The 25,825-nt window shown below is 39.9% G+C and overlaps 1 protein-coding gene across 2 annotated transcripts in view; it reads left to right on the top strand.

Annotated features, from left to right (window-relative positions):
* Tmem131 (transmembrane protein 131) overlaps positions 1–25,825 on the top strand; it is a 157,270-nt gene that overhangs the window by 47,185 nt on the left and 84,260 nt on the right. For both annotated transcript variants that reach the window (XM_057751074.1, XM_057751073.1), the window contains exons 3-4: positions 10,861–10,901; positions 21,164–21,232. In XM_057751074.1, coding sequence (XP_057607057.1) covers positions 10,861–10,901; positions 21,164–21,232 — 110 coding nt within the window. The remainder of the gene's footprint in view (positions 1–10,860; positions 10,902–21,163; positions 21,233–25,825) is intronic.

Genomic DNA, 25,825 nt, shown 5'->3' with positions numbered 1-25,825 from the left:
TAGATCCTGCTCATAGAGAGGCCATCTGTAGCCCTGTCAGCAGTCCCAGCTGAGCTAACGACTAACAGCCGGCATCACTTATCCCTCACGGGAGTGAACTTCTTGGACAACTAACTAGCACATCTGAACCTTCCTAGGAATGCAACTTGAATTTGCACTTGACTGCAAGCCCAGAGAAGACATGAGTGAGAACTAGTGACTTAGGCTTCATCAACCCCAAAATGGAGTTGATAATAATAAATTGCCACTAAACTCTGGAGAGGCCTATTTTGCAGCAATAGATAACCAGAACACAGGTGTGTTCTCAAATCTGGTTGCTTTGTTTCCATTGCTTCAGAAATCCCCTTTTGTATATCTGTGTATAATGAGACTGTAACCAAAGGTCTGCATACCAGAGTGTGGTAGAGAGCTTCATTCTTGGCAAACATAGCCATGTGGCTGGAAATTCAGGTGTCCTGATGACAGGAACACCATCCCTGTAGAATCTAATTGAAATTGTTAAATGGAATGTTGTTTGAGTTCCATGAGTTGTTCCAGTGAATAATCAAGCCTGGAGATCGTGAACAAACTTGTATTTATATCTGATTTGTCAGAAGTACAGGTGACCTGGAGTCCCCAAAGTGCACAACTGTGTATGGAGCAAGGACACATTGTCATCTTGGATTCTCAACTGACTCTGGCTACTTAGAATCAGGATTGTATTTGAGTCCACCAGGAGTGGTATTCTCCATAATTTCTCATGGGAAGATATGGCACATCATGCTGTCTTATGAAGGATTTTCTTGTATAGGAATTTAATGGTTTTGGAAATGAGGTACTGTGATACTGCTTCTGTTGACTTTCTAAGCAAGAGGCTGGCAATCTTTCTGTAAGGATCATACATTAATTGTCTGGGGGTTCAGGTGCTAGCTGTCTCCATTATAACTACCCAGCTTTTGTTCCTGTGGTACAAAAGCAGCTGTCCCGGTACCAGGGAAGCAGGCTTAAACCAGAGACAGAGTCGCTTGGTCTGTGGCTTCTAGGTGACTGTCTTTAAATCATCTTAGGAGCGGGCTTCTGTTCCCTTAAGGAAAAGGAAGGGAGAAGGAGTGGGGTTGACTTGTATGCAGGCTTAGAATACCCACTGTTTATTTTAATAAGCACGGAGTCTTGAATTACAGGAAACATTTGTGAAAGTTGACAAAACTTAGAAAGCATAGAAAAGTAATACTTCTTATATTGCCAAGTCCTAGGCATGCTCTGTGTTGTTGTTCTAGAGGTCAGTCTTAGGGGCTGTGTGTGCTAGAGCATTTTGTCATTGAGCTAGAGCCCTGGTGTCTAAATTATTGTGGTATTTATTTGTTTGTTTAAGGTATGTGTGCTCCATTTTAACGTATGCCTGCAGACCAGAAGAGGGCATCAGATCTCATTACAGATGGCTGTGAGTCACTATGTGGTTGCTGGGAATTGAACTCGGGACCTCTGGAAGAGCAGCCAGTGCTCTTAACTGCTGAGCCATCTCTCCAGTCCTCTAAATTCTTTCCCTCCCCACCTCTAAATTCTTAAGTGCATGTTATAGGCATTAATTTTATGATCATTTTTATGATATAGGTAAGCAGATTAATGCACAGAAAATAAGTAAATTAATCTAATAAGTGACTAGGTAAGTGATAAAGCTAGGATTCAAAACCAAGCAATTTCCTCTGAAGAACAAGTTCTTAGCCACTACACTATAGGGTTGGACCAGGGAGATTACTCTGTATCCCACTATCCAAATATAATATAGATTAATGGTTGGATTAATTTCCCACTGGTGTTTGTTTTCTGCAAGCATAGTTTTGTTCCCTCACACTACATATGCATTTTTATAACCTAGCAACTAATTTTGTACCACAAATAGCCATTTTTAATTAAGCTAAAGGCCACTGGAAATATTCACAATTGGTATGACAGCCATACACTATAATGCAAGAAGATGTTACTACAAATACAAAGGGAGCTGGTAGATGGCTTAAAGTGTTCACTCTTTCTGAGGGCCTGAATTAGGATCCCCCACGCCCCCCCCAAAAAAAACCCAGGCATTGTGCATATTGGTAACCTGAGCCCTGAGGGGAGAGAAAGTGATATTAGAATCCTTGGAGCTCATTGACCAGCTAGTCTAGGCAAATCCTTGACCTCCAGATTCAGTGAGAAGAGACCCTTGTCTGAAGAAATAAGGTGCAGAACAATAGAGGAAAATACCCAACATTGACCTGTGCCATGCACATCTATGTTAATAACATATTCTAAGGTTTAAGTTATAGCATGGTTTTCAGTCTTGGTAACATTTACATTTTGAACTATGTAGTTCATTGTTTGCGGGGGGGGGGGCATTTAGGAAGACTGTCCTTTTTGCATCTTAGAGTGGTTATTAAGCCTCTGGTCTTTACCCCTTGATGAAATAGCACATGATTTGTGACAATTAAAAATGCTTCTTCTTGGGCTGGAGAGATGGCTGAGTGGTTAAGAGCACTGGCTGCACTGCCAGAGGACCTGGGTTCAATTCCCACCACCTACAGGGTAGCTCACAATAGTCTGTAACTCCAGTTCCAGTGAACCCAGCACTCTCACAGACATTTAGGCAAAACACCTATGCATGTAAGAAAAAAATAAAATTTTAAAAATGTTCTTACGGGCTGGGGAAGTAGTTTAGTGATAGTAATTGCCCAGCATGTTCAGGGCCTGGACCAACATGGTCCATTCCTGCACTATCAGCATGAAAGCCGCTAGACCTTACTCTCAGCTCACAGGGATCCCTAAGACCAGTGTGCTTGATTGAAATAGCCTGTTTTCCCCTCGTGACACCTTTTTAGAGACGGGTAGCTATCTGAGAGGCTCTGTTCAGTGGTGAGCACTGCATGCATGAATTGCAGGTGGGAAGGAGTCTCTAAGGAGCTCTTCTGGATAGGGAGGTAGAAGAATTTGTGTTAACTTGGGGATTACTATGTTGGGTTTCTCTGATTTGGGGAACTTTCTTTTGAAACACTAGTGTCAGTGATTTATGATAGGTGGTCCACTGTATATGATACAGATATTTTCTAGAGCCCAGAATACTCCTGTTACACCCTATCTTGGTGTGTGATAGGTCAAAGGTCCCTTCCCTCAGCTGATGAAATCCGATTATGTTCTGTAGACTTTTATTCTTTAATGAAGCAATCATCTTTTTCAGATAGTTGTGGTTCATTTTTTTATATAACTTTCCCCCCACAAATGTGCACATGCACCACTTGCATGTCTGATGCGCACAGAGAAGACATCAGAGCCCCTGTGTAATGGTCTTTCCTGTCCCTTTAAGAGACAAGCCCCACTCGCATCTACCTAGGCTTTTCTCTCTCCTGAAAAAGTTGCTTCTCCTTTCCTCTTCCCCCCTCCTCCCTCTCTCTCCTCTTTGTCTCTCTGTTTCTCTCCCCCCCCTCTCTCTGCTCTTCCCCCCTTTCTTTTCCCTTTCCCTTCAAAACCCACTAAATAAATACTTTCTCTTCATGGTGTGCCTATCTGTCTCTGTCTCTTACCTTTCTGCCCTGCTCCCAACCTGCTGCTGAGGTCTTTCACCCTCTGGCACAGCTCCCTGCCTGACATCTGCCTCCCCTTGGGGGAACTGCACCGATTTACCATTACCCCTGGAGCTGGAGTGGCAGGTGGCTGTGAGCCATCATGTGGGTTCTGGGACTTGAACATAGGTCCTCAGCAAAAACAACTGGAGTGTAACCAGTCTTTCTCTGTACTGCCATTTTCCAAATAATGACACAGAGACTTATTAATTATGAAAGCTTGGCCTTAGCTTAGGCTTGTCCCACTAGTTCTTATGACATAATATATTTATTTTAATCTATGTTCTATCACATGACTCCTTCATCTCTCCATCTAGTTCTTGCTACTTCCTCCATGTCTGGCTGGTGACTCTGCCTTCTTCTCAGAGTTTTTTCTCTGCCTTGAAATCCCCCCTATATCTCCTGCCTAGCTATCATTCAACTTTTTATTACACCAAACACAGCAATACATTTTCACACAGTGTACAAATATCCCACAACACAGGGGCTCTTAACCTCTGAGCTACTTCTGCAGCCTCTGTTTTTCTGGAGTGAGTTACCTACTCTTGTTCTTTGTTTACATTTCAATACCCCCAACCCCCTTTGTGTTCAAGAAACTTCAACATTATCAAACCTTCTCACAGTACAATTACTCATGTCACAACCATTATTTGCTTTAATATTTGTTTTTGGCATATGTCCTATTTTTGTTCATGTTTTACTTGAATTGTTTATAGTTAACCTTTAATTTTTGAAACAATCCTTTTTTAAAAAAATAAGTTTTCTTATATTTTAAAAAATAAGAGAGACTTACATAGATATAATCTTCATAGAAAGTAGAAAAGACAAGATCTCCTGAGTAAATTGGGAGCATGGGGACCCGGTGGGAGGGGAAAGCCAGGGAGGGGAGCAGAGAAAAATGTAGAGCTCAATAAATATAAAAAAAAAAATAAGTTGTCATTTAGTCTTACTAATGGTGTGTTTAATCTTTATGCTTTCTGCACTTTTTTTGTTGTTGTGCTGCTCCCATTTTTAGGTTCAATTTTAAGATATCCTTTAAAGATGAGTTTAAGCTTTTATTTATCAAATTACCTCATTCAAATTACTATTTAATGCCATTTTCTCCTTTTAACACTTAAAGCATGGCATTTGCCTGATGTGAGATTTCAATTATAACTAAATGATTGGTTTTTCTGTTGTGTCTTTGGTTTATACTTAAATAAGAAGCATTTATTTTGTTTTTCTACTCTTGTTTCTTACTGAATACCAGCTAATGTGATGGTTTATAATTCCTTAGTGTGAGTAATTTTGCTTTTTTGTCTCTGATCTTTTGCTTCGTTATCTTTATGTTTTATTCCTCAACATATACAGGGCAATAGATTTCCTGAGTTTTGTTTCTGTTCACATGGGATCATGGCTCCTTATGCTTAAATCTTTGATCATCCTTTATTAATGTATGAACACCATGCAGTGTACATGTTTAAGTTACATAAATTACAGAGATCGACATACTATTTTACACCTGGAAATCATAACTACAGTCAAATAATGATCATAACCTCCTTCCCCAGCAGTTTACTGTATTCTCAGTCCCCCATGTTTAGGTAGCCTCTGGTCGGCTTTCTGTCACTGGATTCCAACACTCACTATAATAGTTGTGAAATTTACTTATGCTATTGTATAAATCAATAATTTGTCTTTTTGTTGCTGAGAAGTGTTCAGTTACATTGGTATGCCACCGTTTATGAACCTGTCTGCCTTTTAGCAGAACTTTGGATTGTTCTCGGACTGTTATCACAAAGCTATTGGGAACATTCATGTTGTACGAGTTCTGATTGGTCTTAATAATAAAAATCTGGAGCCAGATATGAGGGTAAATGCTGAAAGATCAGAGAGACAAAGGAGCAAGCCACAGTTAACTCTTACCTTGCTAACTCCTCAGCTGAAAAAGGGCTGAGCTCCTGTCTCCTCCTGCTTTATATTCTCTTTCTGCCCAGCCATATCACTTCCTGTCTGTACAGACCTCCAGACCTCTATGGTTAACTAATAACTAACTCCACCGCCTGATCTTCAGAGAAGCATTATTTGTTAGAGCACAAACAAGATGTCACTACACATTTGTATCAAAGTCTTTATACAGATAAATGCTTGTTTTTCTTGGGCAGATACCTAGCAGTTGAAGTGATTGCATCAATTAGAAGGCACACATCTGTTGTGTAAGAAATTGCCATGCTTTTTATAAAGCATTTACTCTCATTCCCATCAGCACTGCATGACATTCCAGTTACCCTGTATTCTTGCTGATCCTTTGTAGCACCTGCACTACAGGATAATTCACGAGTTGGGCAAGGGACTGGAGATTGAAACACACCATACACACACACACACACACACACACACCACACACACGTCATCTTTGAAACAAGAATGCCCCCCCTTGAATCAAGAACACCAACTTAATGTGTTTCAGGGCAGCTTATATAGGGTCTCCTTGACCAATCACCACGCCCCAACGCTCAGCTGCAAGCCCACCAGAATCCACTTCCCTGCCATCAGGAACTCCTGAGGGTCTCGTGCCCAGCAGCTGCAAGCACAGGAGAACAAGTTGTTTGCTCAGAGCAACTACAAGCATTGTTTACTGAGGCAGGCAGGGGTCACAAGAAATTCAGGATCTGGGGGTCCACAGTCCCCAACAATCCTTGGCATAGTTCTTTTTAATTTGAACATTTTATTATAAGTGTAGTATCTTGTTGTGGCTTTAATTTATGTCATAATAGCATGCTGTAAAATACCATATTTCTTTTATTCAATATTTATTGATTGTCTAGTTAGGGTAAAAGCCCTCTTCATCAAATATTTGCAAATATTTTCTCTTAATTTGTAGTTTGCCATTTTGTTTTCATTACAGAGTCTTTTAGGAAATGTATGTTTTGACATCTAGTCTCTTTGGTTGGGTTTGTTTTGTTTTTAATGGATAATGATTTTTGTTGTTGAAGTTTTTGCCTATTCCAGAGTTGCAAAGAATTCATTTTTTCTATAGAGCTGTGATATTTTTAAAAAATACTTTTTTCTTGATGGGGGAGAGTCTTCTGTTTTGTGTTAATTTCATTGGTTAAATAAAGAGACTGCCTTGGCCCTTTAATTGGACAGAAAATTAGGTAGGCGGAGTAGACAGAACAGAATGCTGGGAGAAAGAAGCCGAGTCAGGCGGTCACCATGATTCTCTCACTCCAGACAGACGCACGTTAAGATCTTTCCTGGTAAGCCAGCTCGTGGTGCTACACAGAATATTAGAAATGGGTCATATCAAAATGTAAGAGCTAGCCAAAAAGAGGCTGGAACTAATGGGTCAGGCAGTGTGTAAAAGAATACAGTTCCCGTGTAATTATTTCGGGTAAAGCTAGCCGGGTGGTGGGATGCAGGGGCGGCAGGAACACAGCCCGCCGCTCCACACTACAACATTTTCTGAGACTGCCAAAGAGGATGTGTGGAGTCAGTGGGGGGTGGGGGTGGGAAAGGGACAAATCTAAAGGTGAATCAGGATGGGTGCCAGCAGTGTTTAATTGTAACAAGAATATTATATAGTTGCACATGGGATTAAGTGGGAGAAAAGAGGACCTGTGAGCTAGGCTGTGGCTTGAGATCAAAAGATGAGGAATTGACCTTGACAATAGGCAGCTGTCCTGTTAAATGAAAGGGCCACAAGTTCCTCTTGCCAGATATAAGGAGAGTGACTACTTTAGCAAGCTTCCAGGGTATGGAGACCCTTATTCAAACTCCTGACCTTGAGAAAAGGATGTTTTCTGGGGACCAGGCACTATACTACAGATTAGTCTTACTATAGGGGCCTGTTCCCCTCATAACGCAAAAGGGAAGGTCCCAATGTCTTACTTTTTTTTTTTTTTTTTGGTTCCTGTCCTGGAACTAGCTCTTGTAGACCAGGCTGGCCTCGAACTCACAGAGATCCACCTGCCTCTGCCTCCCGAGTTGCTGGGATTAAAGGCGTGTGCCACCACTGTCCAGCTCCCAATGGCTTACTCTTTATTCATAATACCATACCATTCTGATTTCTCTATAGTTATTAACTGAACTCTTGCCCTCCATGACCTCAGACTCTGGATCTGAATTTTATGTCATAAACCACACTTTGGGGTGTCTTCTGCATGGTCCAGCCATGATGGGATGGGTTCCAGGGAAGGTAGGGGCGTGTGGATTAGAAATTAGGTAGGAGGAACAGAAATATGAAAGAAATACAGAGACACAGGATAGTACCGGGAGAGCAACTCAGTGGATCCTGAATATCAAATTCACCTGCGTTTATTTTTCATATGCTTTTATACCCCAGTACAAAAGAGGGGGAAGAAGGCAAAGGACTGCTTTAACATGATACAAAGGACAACCAGAACAGTTACTTGCTTCAGTGCTTGAGACATCAAGCCATTATTTCCTGAGTAAAGCATTTGATGTCTCGGGTAGGAAATGAAGTGAACACACCCTAGACCAAGTATCCTGTAGACAACCACTCCCTATGTCAAACCTCCTATTTTAAAGTGAAGGAGCAGGAGTATACTTGAATTCTCTGACCTTTGGTCAGGGTGGAACGCCCACCTCTATGGCCATCTTAATCTCTAAAACACCAAGTAACCAGAGGGTGTGTAGCCACACCTTTGTTAACAACTTTGAAAAAGCAAAAATAAACTCAAGGTGGAACAGACTCAAATTTGTGGGTCCCCACAATTTTATCCTGGAATCAGTTGTATACCAGGCTTTTTTCTTTTTCCTTTTTTGAGCCACCAGCTAGCTCCCAAAACATGACAAGGAAACTTCTTACTTGTTTTGAATGCATGGCTAGCTTAGGTTTGTTTCTGGCTAGCTCTTCTAAATGAACCTGTTTCTCTTTACCTACCTTTCGCCACAGGGCTTTTTACTTTTCTTTCCTTCTGTGTATCTTACTTTCCCTGCTTCTAGTGTCTGGCTGAAGGCTCCCTGTCTTCTAACCCCAGGTACCTCTCTTCATTGTCTCTACTCCTTTCTCCTCTCCTTGTGAGCCTACATTTCTCCTCCTATTTATTCTCTCCTCCCACCAGCCCCACCTATCATTTCTTTTCCTAGCTTTTGACCATTCAGCTTTTTATAAGACCATCAGGTGCCTTAGACAGGCAAGGTAAAACATATGCAACACATCTTTGCATAATTAAACACACTTCCCTTCCGGTGAGTAGTGTTAGTGTATGTATAAACCTCCTTTGTCTAATTTATTCAGAGCACTTTAGCTATTCTGCATACATGTCAGTCTGAGTCTCATTTTCAGGATTGGTTGTTTATTTTTTAGTATTGGTATGGGGTTTGGGGTATTTTTCCAGAGTGAGGTTATTATTGTGTTATGTGATAAGTCTGTGTTTAGGTTTTTTTGAGAATCTATATGCTAATTTTTACAGTAGTTTTGTTTTATATATATCCCCAATACCAATTTTTCCACATCCTTTCAGAGAGAGAGAGTCTGGTTTAGGTGTTTTTGTTTTTGATTTTTGAGTAAGAGTCTCACTCTGTAGCCCAGAATGGCTTGGAACTGACTCTGTAGCCCCAGGATGGCCTTGAACCTGTGGTGATCTTCCTTCTTCAGTCTAGAACTACTAGAGCTGCCTGTTTATGTGCTCTACTTTCTTCTTTCTTTTTAGTTATTTATTTTTGAGTAGCCATATAGCTTATAGAAAATAGTGCTATGTATTTGCTTTGCTTTTCCATAATGAATTATTGTTGTTGAGTATTTTTCTCTGTGTCTGCTGCCATTGTGTGTGTCTTTTGGGAAAATGTCTTATCAACTTTTTTGCCCCCTAACCTACATTTTTTGTTTTACTAGGCATTGCTCCCAGGGTCTTGTGCATGCTAGGCATATGTTGTACCAACTGATCTATATCCAGAGCTCTTTATATGTTCTAGATATTAATCTCTTAACAGATACATGAGTTGTAAATGTTTTCTTCTATTCTTGGGAGGAAGTGTTTAGCTATAACTTAATAATTAAAATTAAAGAAAATTTTCTTTCAATATAGAAAATAGAAGAATTTTCATAAACTTGTTCATAAACCACTCAGATAGACCCAACAAATATTAACATTTTCAATGTTTCTTATCGATTCATACATATTCACACAAACTGTATTATTAAAGCATATTAAAGAAAATTACAGACTCCTTTATACTTAACACGTACTTTCAAAAATAAAAACATTTAATCACATCTGCCTTATCTTCCCCCATACACATTTACCAGAATACCTTTTGAAAACAGTACTACTAATGGAGAAAGTAATGGCATGTTTTGCTTTCCTAATTATTATAGCATAGCAGCTAGCCTTGGGCTGCATCCATCACTGGTGTTCCTTGGAGTGTTGTCATTCTTACTTCCTCATTGAGGTCTTTATGTCCTTCATCACTGAACTGCAGTAACAGCTCCCAATTTCTTTCTCCGCTGTCCTCCACACTACAGCCAGAATACTATCTTAACACTAAGTCAGACCATGACTCTTGGTCTCTTACTGCCTTATGGCCCTTGAATTTCATCTGGTGTACATGATCTAAACGTTGCCATGGCTTCTTAACAGGGTGGACATCTTTTTGACTCCCGCCTTGCCTTGAAGCATTATTTTCTGATGCTCAAGTGCATTCAAATAAATCTGCAGTCTGCTTTTTGGATATACCATGTTCTTTCCTCCTTTACTCCATGTGTGGCTTCCATGTCACTGTTCCTTTCAGTTTAGTGTAACACGCATGAACTCTAGATGCACTCTCCTCGTGTCTATCACTTGTTTAGTCTTCTTCACAGCCTTCCCAGTATTGCTTTAATCATGTCTCAGTGTAGAAATATCTATCTATTACTTAGGGTTTCCCCTCAGATTCCCTTGTGTCTTCAGCTCCATAATGGCAGCAGCCATTAGACTCCAGCACCTCACTGGGAAGGAAGTGAATACTCTGGGGCTCATGATTTATATTAAGTGATTGTGAAGGAGATTTTCCTATGGGGTTTGTATTGTTTGCCTAACATAAGGTAACCAATAACATTAGTTTGTGGTATTCCATATATGATGTTTAAAATTGAACCAGATTAGTCTCTCATTTTAATTACAGAGTGACCTATTATTTTATGTGATTTTTTTTGGGGGGGGAGGGGGAGGTGGTTTAACCTGAAAATCAGTGTGGGAATGGGATGAAAGTAAAAGATACCAAAAAAAAAAAAAAAAAATGTTTATTTCTTTTATCTATAATAACTCTGGGTTTTAGCATTTTCATCCTTATATTCTTCCTTTTACAGACCGAGACAACACTTGGCCTCAGTTCTTATCAGCAGAAAAGGTAAGTAGGATTTACATATGGCAACATGAAAACATGCTTTCATTTCTCTGTGGTTCCTATATACTTCTGCTCACTTTACTGGGCCATTCTCTGATGAACAGGCAATACTCTACTATAAAAACAGGACGCGTTGTGAGAGCCAAAGTTGCATTTTAAGTTTTAATTATCTTTCCTAAGAGGTCCATGAAATAAAAATGTCTCTGATCTGTGTGGAGGCCGAAAAAATGCATGCCCATTTCCACCTTGTCTGATGGTCAGAGAGCTTGGAGATTGACAAGCATAGTTGCATGTCCCTACTCAGATTGTGATTGCTTGGTTCTTTTGAAATTAACATAGCTCATTCTAGTAAGTCCGGGGCCTCTTGATAGCCTCTTGCTCAAGGACAGATTGTTGCTGAAATGCTGGAGGCAATAACAATGTTCTTCACTCCCCTAAACAAGTTTGTTTGATCCACCTGCACCGGATGTGCTTAATCACTTGTGGGCGGGAGGCTTATAGGCAGGAAATATGTCCAGATATACGCTTGCTCCTAACTGGACGTATGTTGGAGGTCCAGTTACATGGATGGATGTCAGGATGGATGCTTGCCCCTTATTGGATGTGATAAGAAATGCAATGAATTCTGGGTTTTCCTTCTTAAGCTGCTGTAAACCATGACTCAGAATCAATTCCCAGGAACCTGTGATTGGACCTGACCAGTATTAAAGCTTGCTTCAAATTTGGCTTTAAACTGTGGTAGTGGTCTTATTCTCAATCAGTGGAATTAACAGTGTTTCTTTTGTTTTCTGTATTTTTTTGTTTTGTTTGGGACAGAATCTTACTATGTAAACCTAACTGGCCTGGAAGTTTTATTTTGGCCTGGAACTTTTTATGTTGACCAGGTTGGCCTCAGACTTAAAAGATCTATCTACCTTTGCCTCCCAAGTGCTGGCATAAGGTGTGTACCATGGCTTTATGCCATGTATTTCTAAATATTAAGTTTGGAAACCCCAGATTAAATCTGAATTCTCACATGGTACAGTTAGATAGCACACTATTCTGGGATGTTTCCTGTTACTGTAACAAAGACCTGGAGTGATCAACTGGCAAAGAGAAAAGGTTCGTTTTGACCCATAGTTTTAGAAATTTAAATCCCAGCACAGCATGGTGAAACCAAGCTTCTGACCTCATCATAAGAGTCAAGAGATGTACAAGGGTCTTAAACGCTCCTTCAAGGACATGTTCCCAATGACTGATTACCTTTCACCCTGTCTAACCTATTACAGTGTCTCTAGGGACCAAGTCCCCAATCATGGGCCTTTCAGGCACATGTAAGATGCAAAATGTAGTTCTGCACTTGTCATGTACTCTGAGCAGAAGTACCCTTATCTTGTAAGAGTATCAGGTTTGTAAGACCTTAGTAACTTCTCATGAGCTCTATGAACTCTGGAATCAGCATAGTAGAAAGGAAGGCACACCTTGATTCTAGGAGAGTGAAAACCAGCCATGGAATTGTACTGGTTTATGTTTACGGAAATGATATTTATTATCAAAATCTGGGCTTTGAGCTGGAGAGGTGGCTCAGTGCTTAAGAGCACTTCTCTTGCAGAGGACCTGGATTCAGTTCCCATCACCCACATGACACAGACTTCTAACTTGACATCTAGCATTGTATTCTTTATTTGTCTCATTGAATATGGAATCTTCCAATATTCACTGTGTGTTCTGTGGGCCAGCTTTCAGGAAGACAGTTGTAGCACAGGTAGGAATTAGACAGGAAGGAATGCGAAGGAAGAAAGTCGCCATGATTGGGAATAACTGGTGAAGTGTTAGAAGCAAGAGATAGGTGCCTGCTTGCAGCATCTTAGATTCCTCTATATATTGGAGTGGTGATGCACCCCATGTTCAGGAACTTGGAGGACAGCAGAGATACAAGTTCTGTGAAGTTCATTTGTGGAAGACCCTAGTACATTGGAAGAGAGTACTGAAATCAGATGCTGACTTTGTTGTTAAGGGGTATGGCACCTGAAACACAAGTGCTCTAAATGATGTCTCAATCATCAAAATAGTCTTTAAGCCAAGGTGCAGGTTAACTTCTGACTTCAGGATCTGTCTACTAGTATTGACTGTTTTCTGACATGAGGGCACCTGCTATGCGTGATCTGTTTTTAGGGTGAGGAGCTTTTGGTGGGAGCTTAGGAATCAGGGCACCTAACATCAGTTCACCAACTGTGTAGCCTTATTTAAAAAAAAAAAAAAAAAGACTCTGAACAAAATTGTTCTTTACAAACTGTGATAATGATTTCACTGTGTGGCATATATTGATAGAGTGTAAGCCAATGTGATTGTATAAAGGTATTTTGAGATGAAATGAGAATATTTATTCAGGTACTACTCAGCTTGCCTCTCAGATCCCTTCTCCATCTCAGAAGCACTGTTACAGATAGAGACAGGATCTCTGAGGCAAGTCGACTAGCCAGATCAGTCATATTGGCAAGTTCCAAGTTCCAGATTCCACTAGAGACTGGCTCCATCTATAATGTGGAGAGTGATGAAAACACTCAATATCAACTTCTGGCCTACGCTTGCGCGCGCACACACACACACACACACAGAGACAGAGACAGATGCGTACATAAAACAATGCATTCCCATACACACCCATACCCAAAACACCACATAAGGTGACATCTTTAAAGAATCACATGGAAAACCTGCCATTGTAGAATGCCACACCTTATGGAAATATACTGTAAAAATTAAGACATTGCCAGACAGAAACAAGACAATTGTGGCTAAGGGAGAAGCCCTTGTCTAGCAAACTGGAAACATTGGTGGCCATTCCAGGTGGAAGCAGATTTAACCAAAGAAGAGCACCAGAAAAGACAAAATAAGTTGATATATATATATATAAAAGAAGAGCACCAGAAAAGACAAAATAAGTTGATATATATAAGAAATGTTTCCTGATTAAAATTTTAATTAACAGATTTATAAAAACAAAATAGATTTTATGAGATTTACTGCATGGTGTGCATCACATGTCTAACAGTTGAACAAAGGACTGGAGTGGTGGATAGAAGAGATGCGCTCTAATCTGATCTTGTATATAAAGTAACATATTATTTATAGACGTGATAAGATGAACTCTGGAACTATCAAGACCACTTTGAAAAAGAACAAAGGTATACAGCTAGTAAGTAGTCACAGAGATAAAATGGTAACTAAAAGAATATTCAGTAGTTGTTTTTAAATGATAGAAAAGGAGGGCAAGGAACCAGAAAGCAGCCAATAAGCTAGAAAACACAAAGCCCATGGTAGACTGAAGCCCGGGGTGTAATGAGCGTACAGCCATGTGAGCATCATGTGTGTCAGGCTCCTTAAAAAGAAAGCCACCACATGCTCTATACAAAAATGGGCTGTTTTAGACTCATGCTAAATACTTTACCTTTTAACGATATTTTCTTAATTCTTCAAGAATTTCATACAATCTGTTTTGAACATATTCACCTCCTCTCTACCCTCCTACCCAACTCTGAGATTATTATTTCTTTCGTCTCTCCACCAAATCCAGTTTGTGTTGCTCAACTGGTTTTGGGAGTGACTCCTGCCCTGGTGCATGGTGGACCTAATCGGGATCACATCATGAAGAAAGCTGACTCTCCTTCTCCCACCAAATGTTAATATGTCAATAGCTCACCTAGTGGTGGAATTTTGTGCCCACCTCTATGCTGGGATTTGATCAGGCTGGAGCTTATCCAGATCTCATGAATGCTGAAAAAAACACTGTTTCCTTTCTTATTTCCCAGCTCTGACTTCTAAGGTCTTGCTCCCCCCTTCTCTGATGATCTCTGAGCCTAAAGAGGAGGGATGTGATACGAATGTACCATTGAGGGCTGAGCACTCATAGTCTCTTACTGTCTATAGGTTGTCCAGTTGAAGGTCTCTGTGTTAATTGCCATCTGCTGCAAGGTCAAACTTCTTAGAAAGGCTTGAGAGATGCTCTGATCTATGAGCATTGTGATAAGATATTCGAGTTGTTTCAATATTATGTCCAGTTAGCATAATAGTATTGGGTGTAGGGCTTATGACCTATTTAGCCACAGGTTCTTAGTATGAATTCCATCTCATGAAGTAGGCCTTAGAGCCAATCGAAAAGTATCTGGTTACACCCATTACATTTGTGCCACCTTTTAAAAATTATTTTTAAAATTATTTTCTTTGGGACGTGGGTGTGTGGAGGTGTGAATTTAGGTGCCAGAGGACAGCTTTTCTCAAGTTGGTTCTCACTTTCTACCTTGTGGAAGCAGAGTCTGCCTTGTTTCTGCTGTACACTATACGCTAAGCTGTCTGTTTTATGAACTTGTAAACTATTTTGTCTCCAACTCCCATCTTAACATACTAGTGCTGAGGTTACAGGTGCACACCACTGCTCTGGCTTTTTTCTTTTACCTGAGTATGAAAATCAGGTCTTCAGACTTCTTTAGCAAGTGCTTTCACAGGCTGAGCCATCTTCCAGCACTGAGAGAGAGTGTGTGTCAGAAGTTGAACTTAGATGTCTCCCTCGATAGCACCTTTGTTGTTGAGATGGGTCTCTTACTGACCCTGCAGCTTAGATTTGGCTAGACAGGCTGGCCAGCAAGGCCCAGTGATCCTTTCTCCTCCTTCCCAGTGCTGGGATACAGGTGTGTGTCCCCACACAGTGGGTGCATGTTCTGCTCATTTTCTTAAGACAAGACCTTTCACTGAGTCTGGAGCTAGGACCATTGACCAGCAAATCCCAGTGATCCTCCTATCTAGCCCCACCTCTCCACTCCTGGGGTTACAGGTGCAAGCACAACCATGCCCAGCTTTTTACATGGGATCTGGGGATCTGAACTCAGGTTCTTTTATGTTTATGCAGCCAGTTGTCTTCCTAGCCCTGACCTATAATTCTTTTTTTTTTTTTTTTGGTTTTTCGAGACAGGGTCTGACCTATAATTCTTGTTTAAATTTCATTAGTTGTTACACTTTCCCCTTATACTTAACTTTGTTTCTTAGATGGAATAAATTATTTGTCTTTCTTAGCTTTATAAATGGCTTTGAAATAAATAGAAGTAATGTCTACCTATTTAGCCCAGGCCAATCTCCCACCCATTTATAATGGACAGTAGTGGGTCTATATATAAAAGCTGAAAGCATAAAATTCTTGGAATAATTTGTCAGTGTTTCATTAGAATTATTTGCAGCCTCGGAAATTTTTTCTTAAGATACTAAGAACATATATCAAAGAAAAATGGTAAATTAGATTTCATTAAAATTAAAAATGTTTGCTATTTAAGACAACACTCTCAGAAAAGACAAGATAAATGTGTTGTTTGTGCCCATATCTGAGAATGTCTGTAATACTTAGGCAGCCTCATAATTCAGATAGTATCTCAGTCTTAGAAAGGAAACAGAACAGATAAGTAGTTCAGTAAGTACATGAAAAGGCATTTGGTATCATTATTATCATTAGTGAAATTCGTATTAAAACTAAAATTGATATGTATCTATATTATACAGGGGAAATCCTGTTCATTTGTCTGAAGTCTTTGCTCATCTGTCTCTTGTAAAAATCATTGGGAACTACTAAACTGTTGATGGCTATAAAATTTTACTTGCCCCTTCTCCATCTGTTTTTGAAATGATCCCTTGTGAGTCAAATAGCAGTTGCCATATGTGAGAGATTGTGTTTAAAAATCCAGGTTTCTGATCTTTGTGCTACATGTAGTGAATCAGATTCTGAAGATGGACCTTTGTAATTTGCATTTCCAAGGAATGCTAGGTGTTTAGGGTCAAGTGGTTCACATTTTTTTAAAAGAAATACTGTGTCCAGGTTTGGTGGCCCTTCCCTCACCAACTGTAGTTGCAGCATTCAGGAGGCTGAGGCAGGAGAACAGTGAGTTCAGAGCCAGCCAGACTACAGAATAATATTGCAAACCCTTCTCCATACTGGGTCAGAGTGTATCTTTTGTTTAGTTAGTAGTTGATCCTTGGCAGACATATGTAGACTTCAGTACTTAACACTTTCTTCAACACCAAGAAATTCCTGTAGATTTCATTTGGAAGTCACCCAACTTTCACCATCGGTTAACAAAATAGTAGAGTTCTTTTCCCCAGGATTTCATTGTTCTCCAGCTTTACATCAGAAAAGTCTTCATTTTCTGTCTCCAAATAATCTGGAGGGAGGGATGTCCACAAGTGCAAGGCTGTGTGTGTGTGGAGGTCAGATGTTGCTCCTCAGGCATCATTCACTGCCCTGCGATTACCCAAGTAACCTAGGCTGACCAAACATCAAGTCCCCAGGAGCTTACAAATATAATACGAGTCATCATGCCTGACTTTTCATGGGTTCTGGGGATTGAACTGAAGTCCTTGTGCTTGCAATGCAAGCATTTTATCAAGATGGTTCTCCAGCCCTGCAAATAATTTTCATAAACTTCTAAAAAACAATTGTATTGATAATTCAGAACAAATCATTGTAAAGAAAGTATAAAAGCTGTGAGAACATGCCAGATTGGCTTGAAATGAAATTGACAAAAGGATATATATTATTTTTCATATTCCCTACCTCAGTTTACTTTTCATCTTCACTTCCAAACATAATAGAGTATTAGTGGTGCTCTGCTATAGTTAATAAACATGTTAGAATCATTTCATCAGCTCATATATGTAGCAGCTGTGTTACTTCATTTTTAGTTCTTAAAAACAAGGCAATATTTGTGCCTGTTTGTGTTGACCCATTTAAAATTATTCTTTAGATGTGGCTCTGCTGTTGTCTTTAAATATACATTTATGAAGGGCTCGTCTTTCACATTGTTTCCTCTTTACTCATGTTGTGAACATTCTGTGAATCCCATTAAGAGTTGCTGGGTGTTTTCTGCAAAGTTTACAGTAGACTTTAGCACAGAATGTAAAAACATACTCCCAGGATGTCACAGGAAAGGAAGTGGAATGTTGCTTAAGGGACTGTAGACAAGCCTATTGTGTGATTTTATTATTATTATTATTATTATTATTATTATTATTATTTTACTTATTTATTTTTTGGAGGGACCCACCACCCAGCTCCCAAATAAATCACACACAGAGGCTTATTCTTAGTTATGAATACCCCGCCTTAGCTTGGCTTGTTTCTTGCCTGCTTTTCTTAAATTATCCTGACTGCTCTTTGCTTTGGGGCTTTTCCTTTTCCTACTTAGTATATCTTACTTTCACTCTCACTCTCTGGGTAACTGGCCCCTGAGGTCCTCCTTTTCTTGAGGAGTTCTTGCTCCTCATCGTCGTCGTTTCTCCTGTTTATACTCTCTGCCTGCCAGCTCTGCCTCTCCTTGCTCCTGCCTTGCTATTGGCTGATGGAGGAGGGTCATCTGTCTGTGTTCATTGGTTAATAAAGAAACTGTCTTGACCTTCGATAGGGCAGAATTTAGATGGGCGGAATAGACAGAACAGAATGCTGGGAGAAAGAAGGCAGTGAGGCAGATGCCATAGCTCGTGGTGCTACACAGATTATTAGAAATGGGTTAAGCAAGATGTGAGAATTAGCCAGTAAGAGGCTAGAACTAATGGGCCAAGCAGTGTTTAAAAGAATACAGTTTGTGTGTTGTTACTTCTGGGGCTAAGCTAGCCATGTGGGAGTTGGGTGGGACGAAAAGCAGGCCTGCCTGCAGCTCCTTCTACAACTGGCCGTTCATCTCTTTATTAGGACCATCAGGTGTTTTAGACAGGCAAAGAATCACAGCTTCACAGAGTTAAACAAATGCAGCATAAACAAAAGCAACACATCTTAAAATAATATTCCCCAAATATATAATATAAACTACTAGGATAAATTCACCCAAAGCTGCTGCAGTAGAACCAGGAAGTTTCTTTATATAAGCAGTCACCGCATGCATTCACTTACTACCACTTACTTAGCTCCATCTAGATAAGGCACTTTATCGATACTCTGGAACATCTTCCCACACAGTCTCTCACAGATCACCAGTCTGTAAGTCATCCTCGATTTCTCTCTCTTCCTCTTACCGTCCCAGATCAATGTAACTGTTGTCTAAGTTCCAAATAGGCCCCGGCAGCTAGAGCTGCACTGCACCGGGGCTGCTGTTGCACTACCTGACTTCCACTCCTGAGTTTCTAGTCTGTTCTTCACACCGTGGCCCTGAATTACCCTGCAAAACAGTGCCAAATCATATGGCTTCTTTGTTTAAAACACTGTTGTATTAGTTAACTTTTCACACTGTTGCCACAAAATATCTGAAAAGAAACAACTTAAGGTTTACAGTTGAGGGGTATGCTCCTGTCAGGGCAGAGAAACCATGGCAAGACTGAGAGGTCACTGCGTCAGCAGTCAGAGTGGAGAGTAAACAGGAAGTGGGACCAGGCTACAAAACCCCAGTGGCCCACTTCCTCATCATAGATCTACCTCCTGAGAGTTCTACAACAATGCCACTATCTGGGGATCAAGTGTTCAAACACACGAGCCTATGGGGGACATGCCACATCCAAACCACCATAGCTGTAGAGGGTGTAGAATAATATCCACACTCCTAATTTGACCTCTCAGTTTCCCTTTCTCCTTCTCTTCACTACAGTTTTTTCTGCCTCCTTGTTTTCCAGCTTGCCAAATACATCCCTACCCTACTCTAGGTCTCCACCATCCGAGCTGGTGGTGTGTCCTCCTCAGTCTGTTTTTACCCACTGTGCTGGGTTTGTCTTCCTATCACCTTGACGTTGAATGACTGCAGTTTGTCATGCTTACCACTTTAGAAATATTCATTTGCAACTTAGAGAAAATAGATTCTTGGCTCTGTGAGAGGGAAAACTATATCTTAATCTTCTTTGTACCTCTAGCATTGAGCACAAATATTTATGTATGTAAGTTGATGACTCAGATGATTATTTCAGGCATTACATTTTCCTTTCCTTATCTTGATAAGATTTTAGACTAGCTTGAGTTTAACACTTAAAACACATGAGCTGGAACTGGAACGTTTTCTCAGTGTTTAGTGTTTGGGTGAAGGCTTCGCCCCAGCCCCTGGCATCCATATTTCCAAAGAGTCTGGAATGTTTGGGGATCGGGGGAGACTCCACTCCAAGCCCCCTCCTCTAGAGTTGCCTCAGTCCAGACTCGACCCCTGAGAAAGCCCACCAAACAATAATCCTTTTCCAGAGATGCTCATGACCACTCCCACAGGGTCTTTAAACTGCAGCACACCTCCGTCCCCGCCCCAGAGAACAAACACTGGTGGTTTTCCAGTCTTTCTTTCCCGTCTCTCTGGAGGATTAGAAAGCCATCTGGGAGTGTTTGTATCCATTAAACTTGGACTTTTTCTAACTTGGTTTAATTTGGTCTGATTTGGATTATTGCATCAGCAGAGAGGCTTATTGGGGTGCAGAAACTTTTCATTTACAAGCACTTGTTCTTGCAGAGGAGCCAGGTTCAATTTTCAGCACCACCTCCTTGGGCACCAGGCAAAATACTCATAAAATAATAAAATAAATCTAAAAAATTATTTTAAAAAACATACAAGCTGACCATCTCTTATTTTAAAGCTGCCAAAGAATGCTGTTACTCTGTCATATCTAAGAAGGACAGAAAGTAAGGGGTACCCCTCTGGCTGCCACCTAACAAAGAACTGTGCCTTCTTATCTGAGTATCTGTAGTTTTGTATCTTAGCACAATATGATCTTGAGATTTTCTCTTTTATTTCTTTTCTGTTTTGCCATTTATATTCATAATGTGTGTGCACAAAATAGGCTAATCAAACAGCACAAAAGGATACTCCAAATTTGCAGAACTCAGACATTTTGGGAGTTGATTACTCTTAGCTCAGTAGCCCCCATTTCATTTATATGTACTACTACTGTGTTTCCTGTATCTCCTGGATAGAAATACATTATTTGGAAACTTGTGTATCTTCTGGATAGAATTATATCATTTGGAAACTTGTGTTCTTGTAAATTATGCAAGTGATGGAAATACAGTAGTCTCTGATGGATTGTATCTTATTTCTTCAAACAAAAATATCAATCCATTTTGAAAGTTACTTTAATAGCTGACTGTATTTCTGACTTCATGATACATAAACACTTTAGGTATGTAAGCACCACATGCTCCCCAAGATCCTTGATATCTTACATTAATGTTGAATTATAATATCTGAGGCTTGCCATGCAAAATCTTGTTTAACAGAAGTCAGGCATCGGACTATGATTTGCAGAATGAAAGAGCTGCTTTTCATACTTTTTCTTTTTCTTTCCAGCATTTCTCTGTACCGGGGTAATTGTAGGCCCATACGATTCGAGCCACCAATGCTGGATTTCCATGAACAGTAAGTAATTTGGAACTGTAGGACTATTTTACTTGTGTTAGCTGTGTGAGAAAATGACACGTTCAAGTCTTAACAAAGCAAATGATGTTGAAGCCCTTTGAAACTAGAAAACGAGTATCTGTTAAGAGCATGACATAATGTAAACTCTGAAAGTAAAAATGCTCACACACTACGGTCTCTGGTTCAGAGGATCTGAGCATGAGAGGTAGCCTAAGCCTTTAAGCCTCTTCTGATAAGTACTGTTTCTGGTGTTTACATTTTTTCTTCCTGACATTTTGCATGATATGCGTGCTTTTATAGTGCTTGTGTCAGTAGTACATCAATAAATAGTATGATCTCCAACCCCAAATGGAAGATCAAAGCAAAGGCCCCAGATATATCTGAGCCCAGAGCTGAGCTGTTTTCTTAAACCACGCACTGGCTCACCTCCTACCTTAAGGACTCTTGTTTCACACATCTTAGAAAGTAGAGAAACAAGTGCACACCGTATTGCACTCCAGTTGCAGGTAAGTGGGGAGGGCCTCTTACTTTCCTGCCTGTTACAGAAATTGTCAGAGGCAGAAGAGCAAGCTGTACCTACAGCACTAGTGGACCAGGGTCTGCACTGGTAGAGCATGTGGTCTGGGTTTGGTTCTGTGTGTGCATGCATTTGGTAGTGTGTTTTACTCAAGTGTGGTCAGACTATTTGTGCAATTTTATCTTTATTTTTCCTCACTAATATAAGTAAATCTCCATACTATCAGCCTATCCTAAATGAAATTTAAATGCATACACATTTCTGTGTGTTCAGTTATTTTCCTGCCCTTGGGAATGTGGATTATTTCTTACTTTCTCTCTTTATGTTGTTACCATCAGTGAGTTTCTAAGCAAAGGCCAAAGTTTGCATTTTCAATTTTGTGGTTGGTAAATAGATATTAGTTAAATGATATGCTTTGTTAAATGTGAGGCTCTGAACAGTCTTTGCAGTGTTGTGTCCATTGCCAGTCCCCTTTCCTCTGCTGGAGAAACACTACATTCCACCTTTGCAGTGTTTTGGTTGTATCAATGTTTTAGGTCAGCTCTAACTAAATAGGTAAAGTTATAGTTTTCTTTATTACTCAAGGTTTTAGTCAGCTGCTTTTGCTGAAATAAACATAATAAATAAATTTAAGTACCTTTTTCAGTTTCAATAGTAGAAGTCAAATATATCGTTTCTATTTTCTGAAGCATGACTAGGTAATTAGAATCACCCAAGAATCGAACGAAGAATGCTTGCTAACCTATGTTTTCTGATGATGATATTCTTGGGGAGATCCTGGGTTGAGGGAGTTAGTGTTTATACTTCAAGATGGAGCCTGTATTCAGAATCAGCCATTATATAAGAAAAATTGACTTTCTGTGGTTTTAAAGACCATAATGTTCAGATAGGAAATGAATGATCATGTTGTTCTGAAAGAGCTTTAAGAACTGTTAGGATTTTTTTTTTTTTTTTTTTTTTTTTTTTTTTTTTTTTGACAGTGTTTCTCTGTGAAACAGTCCTGGCTGTCCTGGAACTCGCTTTGTAGACCAGGTTGGCCTCAAACTCACAGAGATCAACCTCCCGATGACTGGGATTAAAAGTGTGTGCCGACACTACCACCTGTTATGATCTTCTCAATAAAACTCAGGAAAAGGTAGTATCTTTCATAGGTAATTAAGCTCTGTTGAGTCATCTGATGCCTACAACACTGCTGTGACATAACAGGTACACCTTGACCAGATGCGGACACCTTACTGTGAACCTTCAGCCTCTCAGAACTGAAAGGAAGTAAATTTATTCTTATGTATACATACATACATACATATATACACACACACATACTCAGATATATTTAAATTTGTGTGTGCATGTCTGCGTGTGCCTATGCCATGTGTTCCCATGGAGGCCAGAAGACAGTGTCACATTCCCTAAAACTGAACTCAGGTCTTCTGGAAAAGGAGAAAATCACTCAGCCATCTTTCTAGGCCTTATTTACTTTCTTAATTACTTATCTGTCTCCTGTCTGTCTGTCTATTTGTCTATTTGGTAGTACAGGAGATCAAACCCAGGGCCTGTCCATGCTAAGAAAATCATTTCACCACTGCATTTTATGTATGTGTCCACGCAGTTCCCAGAATTCCTATTCCCTATGAATTATACAGTTTGTGATATTCTGTTCTAGCAGCACAAAATCTGCTAAGTCAGGTGCTGTGATAAAACTACAAATACTGAGTTCTCAATTTAGTTACAGAATGTATCACAGTCTTTGTTAAAATGAAAAATATTTACTGAAAATACATGACTTTGATGTTTACTGATATGGTTAATTTTTTTAAATAAAGGATTTTCTTTTTCTAGTAAAATTATCTTTTGAGTGTGATTTCAGAGAAGGTAAGCATAGACTAATGAACTCCATGCTAACACTGTGGCATTAAATAATGTTTGATATGCTATGACACATGGAGGTGAAAATGTAGATTAGTTTTCAGTACCAAATTTTAGTCTAAATCAGTGAAAATTCCAGTTTAAAAAAATCAGCAACTGTTCTTGAGACATTCTTTCAAAACTTATATCTAGTTGTTTTCTGCTCCATTTGTTGCTTTGGTTTTTTACTTTGCATGTGTATGTGTGTGTTGTATATGTGTCTTTATGTATGTGGCTAGAGATTGCTGTCAGTGGTCAATGTGGGTGTCTTCCTCCATTACTTTTTGACCTTATTGTTTTAGGCAGGGGTTTACTAAATCTTGAGTTTACCAATTCAACTAGACTGCTGGTCAGCAAGCTCCTGGATCTACTTGTCTCCTACCCAGCACTGAGATTTCAGAGGTGTGCTATCGTTCCTGCCTTCTTACATAGGTACTGGGAATCTGAACTCAGTTCCCGATACTTGGTTGGCAAGAGCTGTACTGATTGAGCCTTCTCCCCAGCCATTCATTCATTTATTGAGGGTGCTTGTAAATTACACTTTGAAATAAAGAAATTTTCAGTTATATAAAAATAATTGAACTGAAACTAAAAATTCCTTCCAATTTATTTGTCTCTCAGTTCTTTGATTTAATTCCCCACCCCCAAAATAGGAAAAATTGCGATAAACAAGATTCTGAGCCAGGCGGTGGTGGCGCATGCCTTTAATCCCAGCACTCGGGAGGCAGAGGCAGGCGGATCTCTATGAGTTTGAGGCCAGCCTGGTCTACAAGTGTTGAAATAAGAGCGGCGGGGCTACGTCCCTGGCACCCGGCCGCCTGCATGGCTAGCTTATGCCCCAAAATAATTACACCGGAATTGTATTCTTTTAATCACTGCCTGGCCCATTAGTTCCAGTCTCTTATTGGCTAGCTCTTACATATTGATCTAACCCATTTCTAATATTCTGTATAGTACCACAAGCTGGCTTACCAGGAATGATCTTAACTTGCTTCTGTCTGGAGTGGGAGAATCATGGCGACTCCTTACTCGGCTTTTTTCTCCCAGCATTTTGTTTTGTTTACTCCACCTATCTAAGGGTTGGCCTATCAAATGGGCCAAAGCAGTTTCTTTATTAATTAACCAATGAAAGCAACAGATTAGAAAGAGATCACTCCCACATCATACAAGAACTAGTTCCAGGACAGGAACCAAAAAAGCTACGGAGAAACCCTGTCTCGAAAATCAAAAAAAAAAATTCTAAAATGATAATTTTGGAAGATTTTTTTTTTCTTTTTTGAATCATATATTTCTCTGGGAGTGGATTGACCCTCTTTCGTCTGTTTCCCTAAAACATGAAGTGGCACACAAGATTATTCAAGAGGCTAAAGCAGGATCAATATTCAAGACCAGCTGGGAATATAAAAAGCAGCCTGTCACAAAAAGCCAGAGTAGTGAAACTGTTTTGCTCGTAGGTTACAGCATTTTATAGACACCTTCCCAAATTCATATGTTGATCTGTAAGAGCTTGCGAAGGGTGGTAATAACCAGTATAAAACTGGAGTTTTGTTTATTGTTTCAAGTGGTACATGGTTGTAACACGAGGACCTGCTTGTTGGGATTTTTGTCCTGCCCAGTTCCCACAGCCAGTAAGTCCCAAAGAAATTACACAGAGGTCTATATTAATGATAAACTGATTGGCCCATTAACTTAGGCTTCTTATTGACTCTTATAACTTATATTAGCCCATTATTCTAGTATATGTTAGCCACGTGGCTCAGTAACTTTTCAGCAGGGCAGGTCACATCTTCCTTCTTCCCTGTCTGGGCAGGACTGGGGAGGAATGGGCTTTCTCCTTCCCAGAATTCTCCTGTTCTCCTTGACCTACCTCTACTTCCTGTCTGGTTTCCCCACCTATACTTTCTGCCTGGCTACTGGCCAATCAGAGTTTATTTAAAGCATGATTGACAGAATACAGAATTGTCCCACACCACATGGTCATTGTAATAAATTTAGACACAAAATATTTGTGAGGGCAAGAAAGTGCAGAGCTACCATAGCCTGACTACTTAGAACTTCTATATTTGAACTGTCATCTTTTATGGCCTTTGCATTTATATTTATTTATTCATTTAAATTTATTTTTTACTTGTGGGTGTTCTGTCTACATGTATACATGTATGTCAGAAGAA

The sequence above is a fragment of the Chionomys nivalis genome, chromosome 19 (assembly GCF_950005125.1).
Source record: "Chionomys nivalis chromosome 19, mChiNiv1.1, whole genome shotgun sequence".
Classification (NCBI taxonomy): domain Eukaryota; kingdom Metazoa; phylum Chordata; class Mammalia; order Rodentia; family Cricetidae; genus Chionomys; species Chionomys nivalis.
The sequence above is the reverse complement of the archived record's forward strand: the minus strand, read 5'-3'. Positions and strand labels throughout refer to the sequence as shown.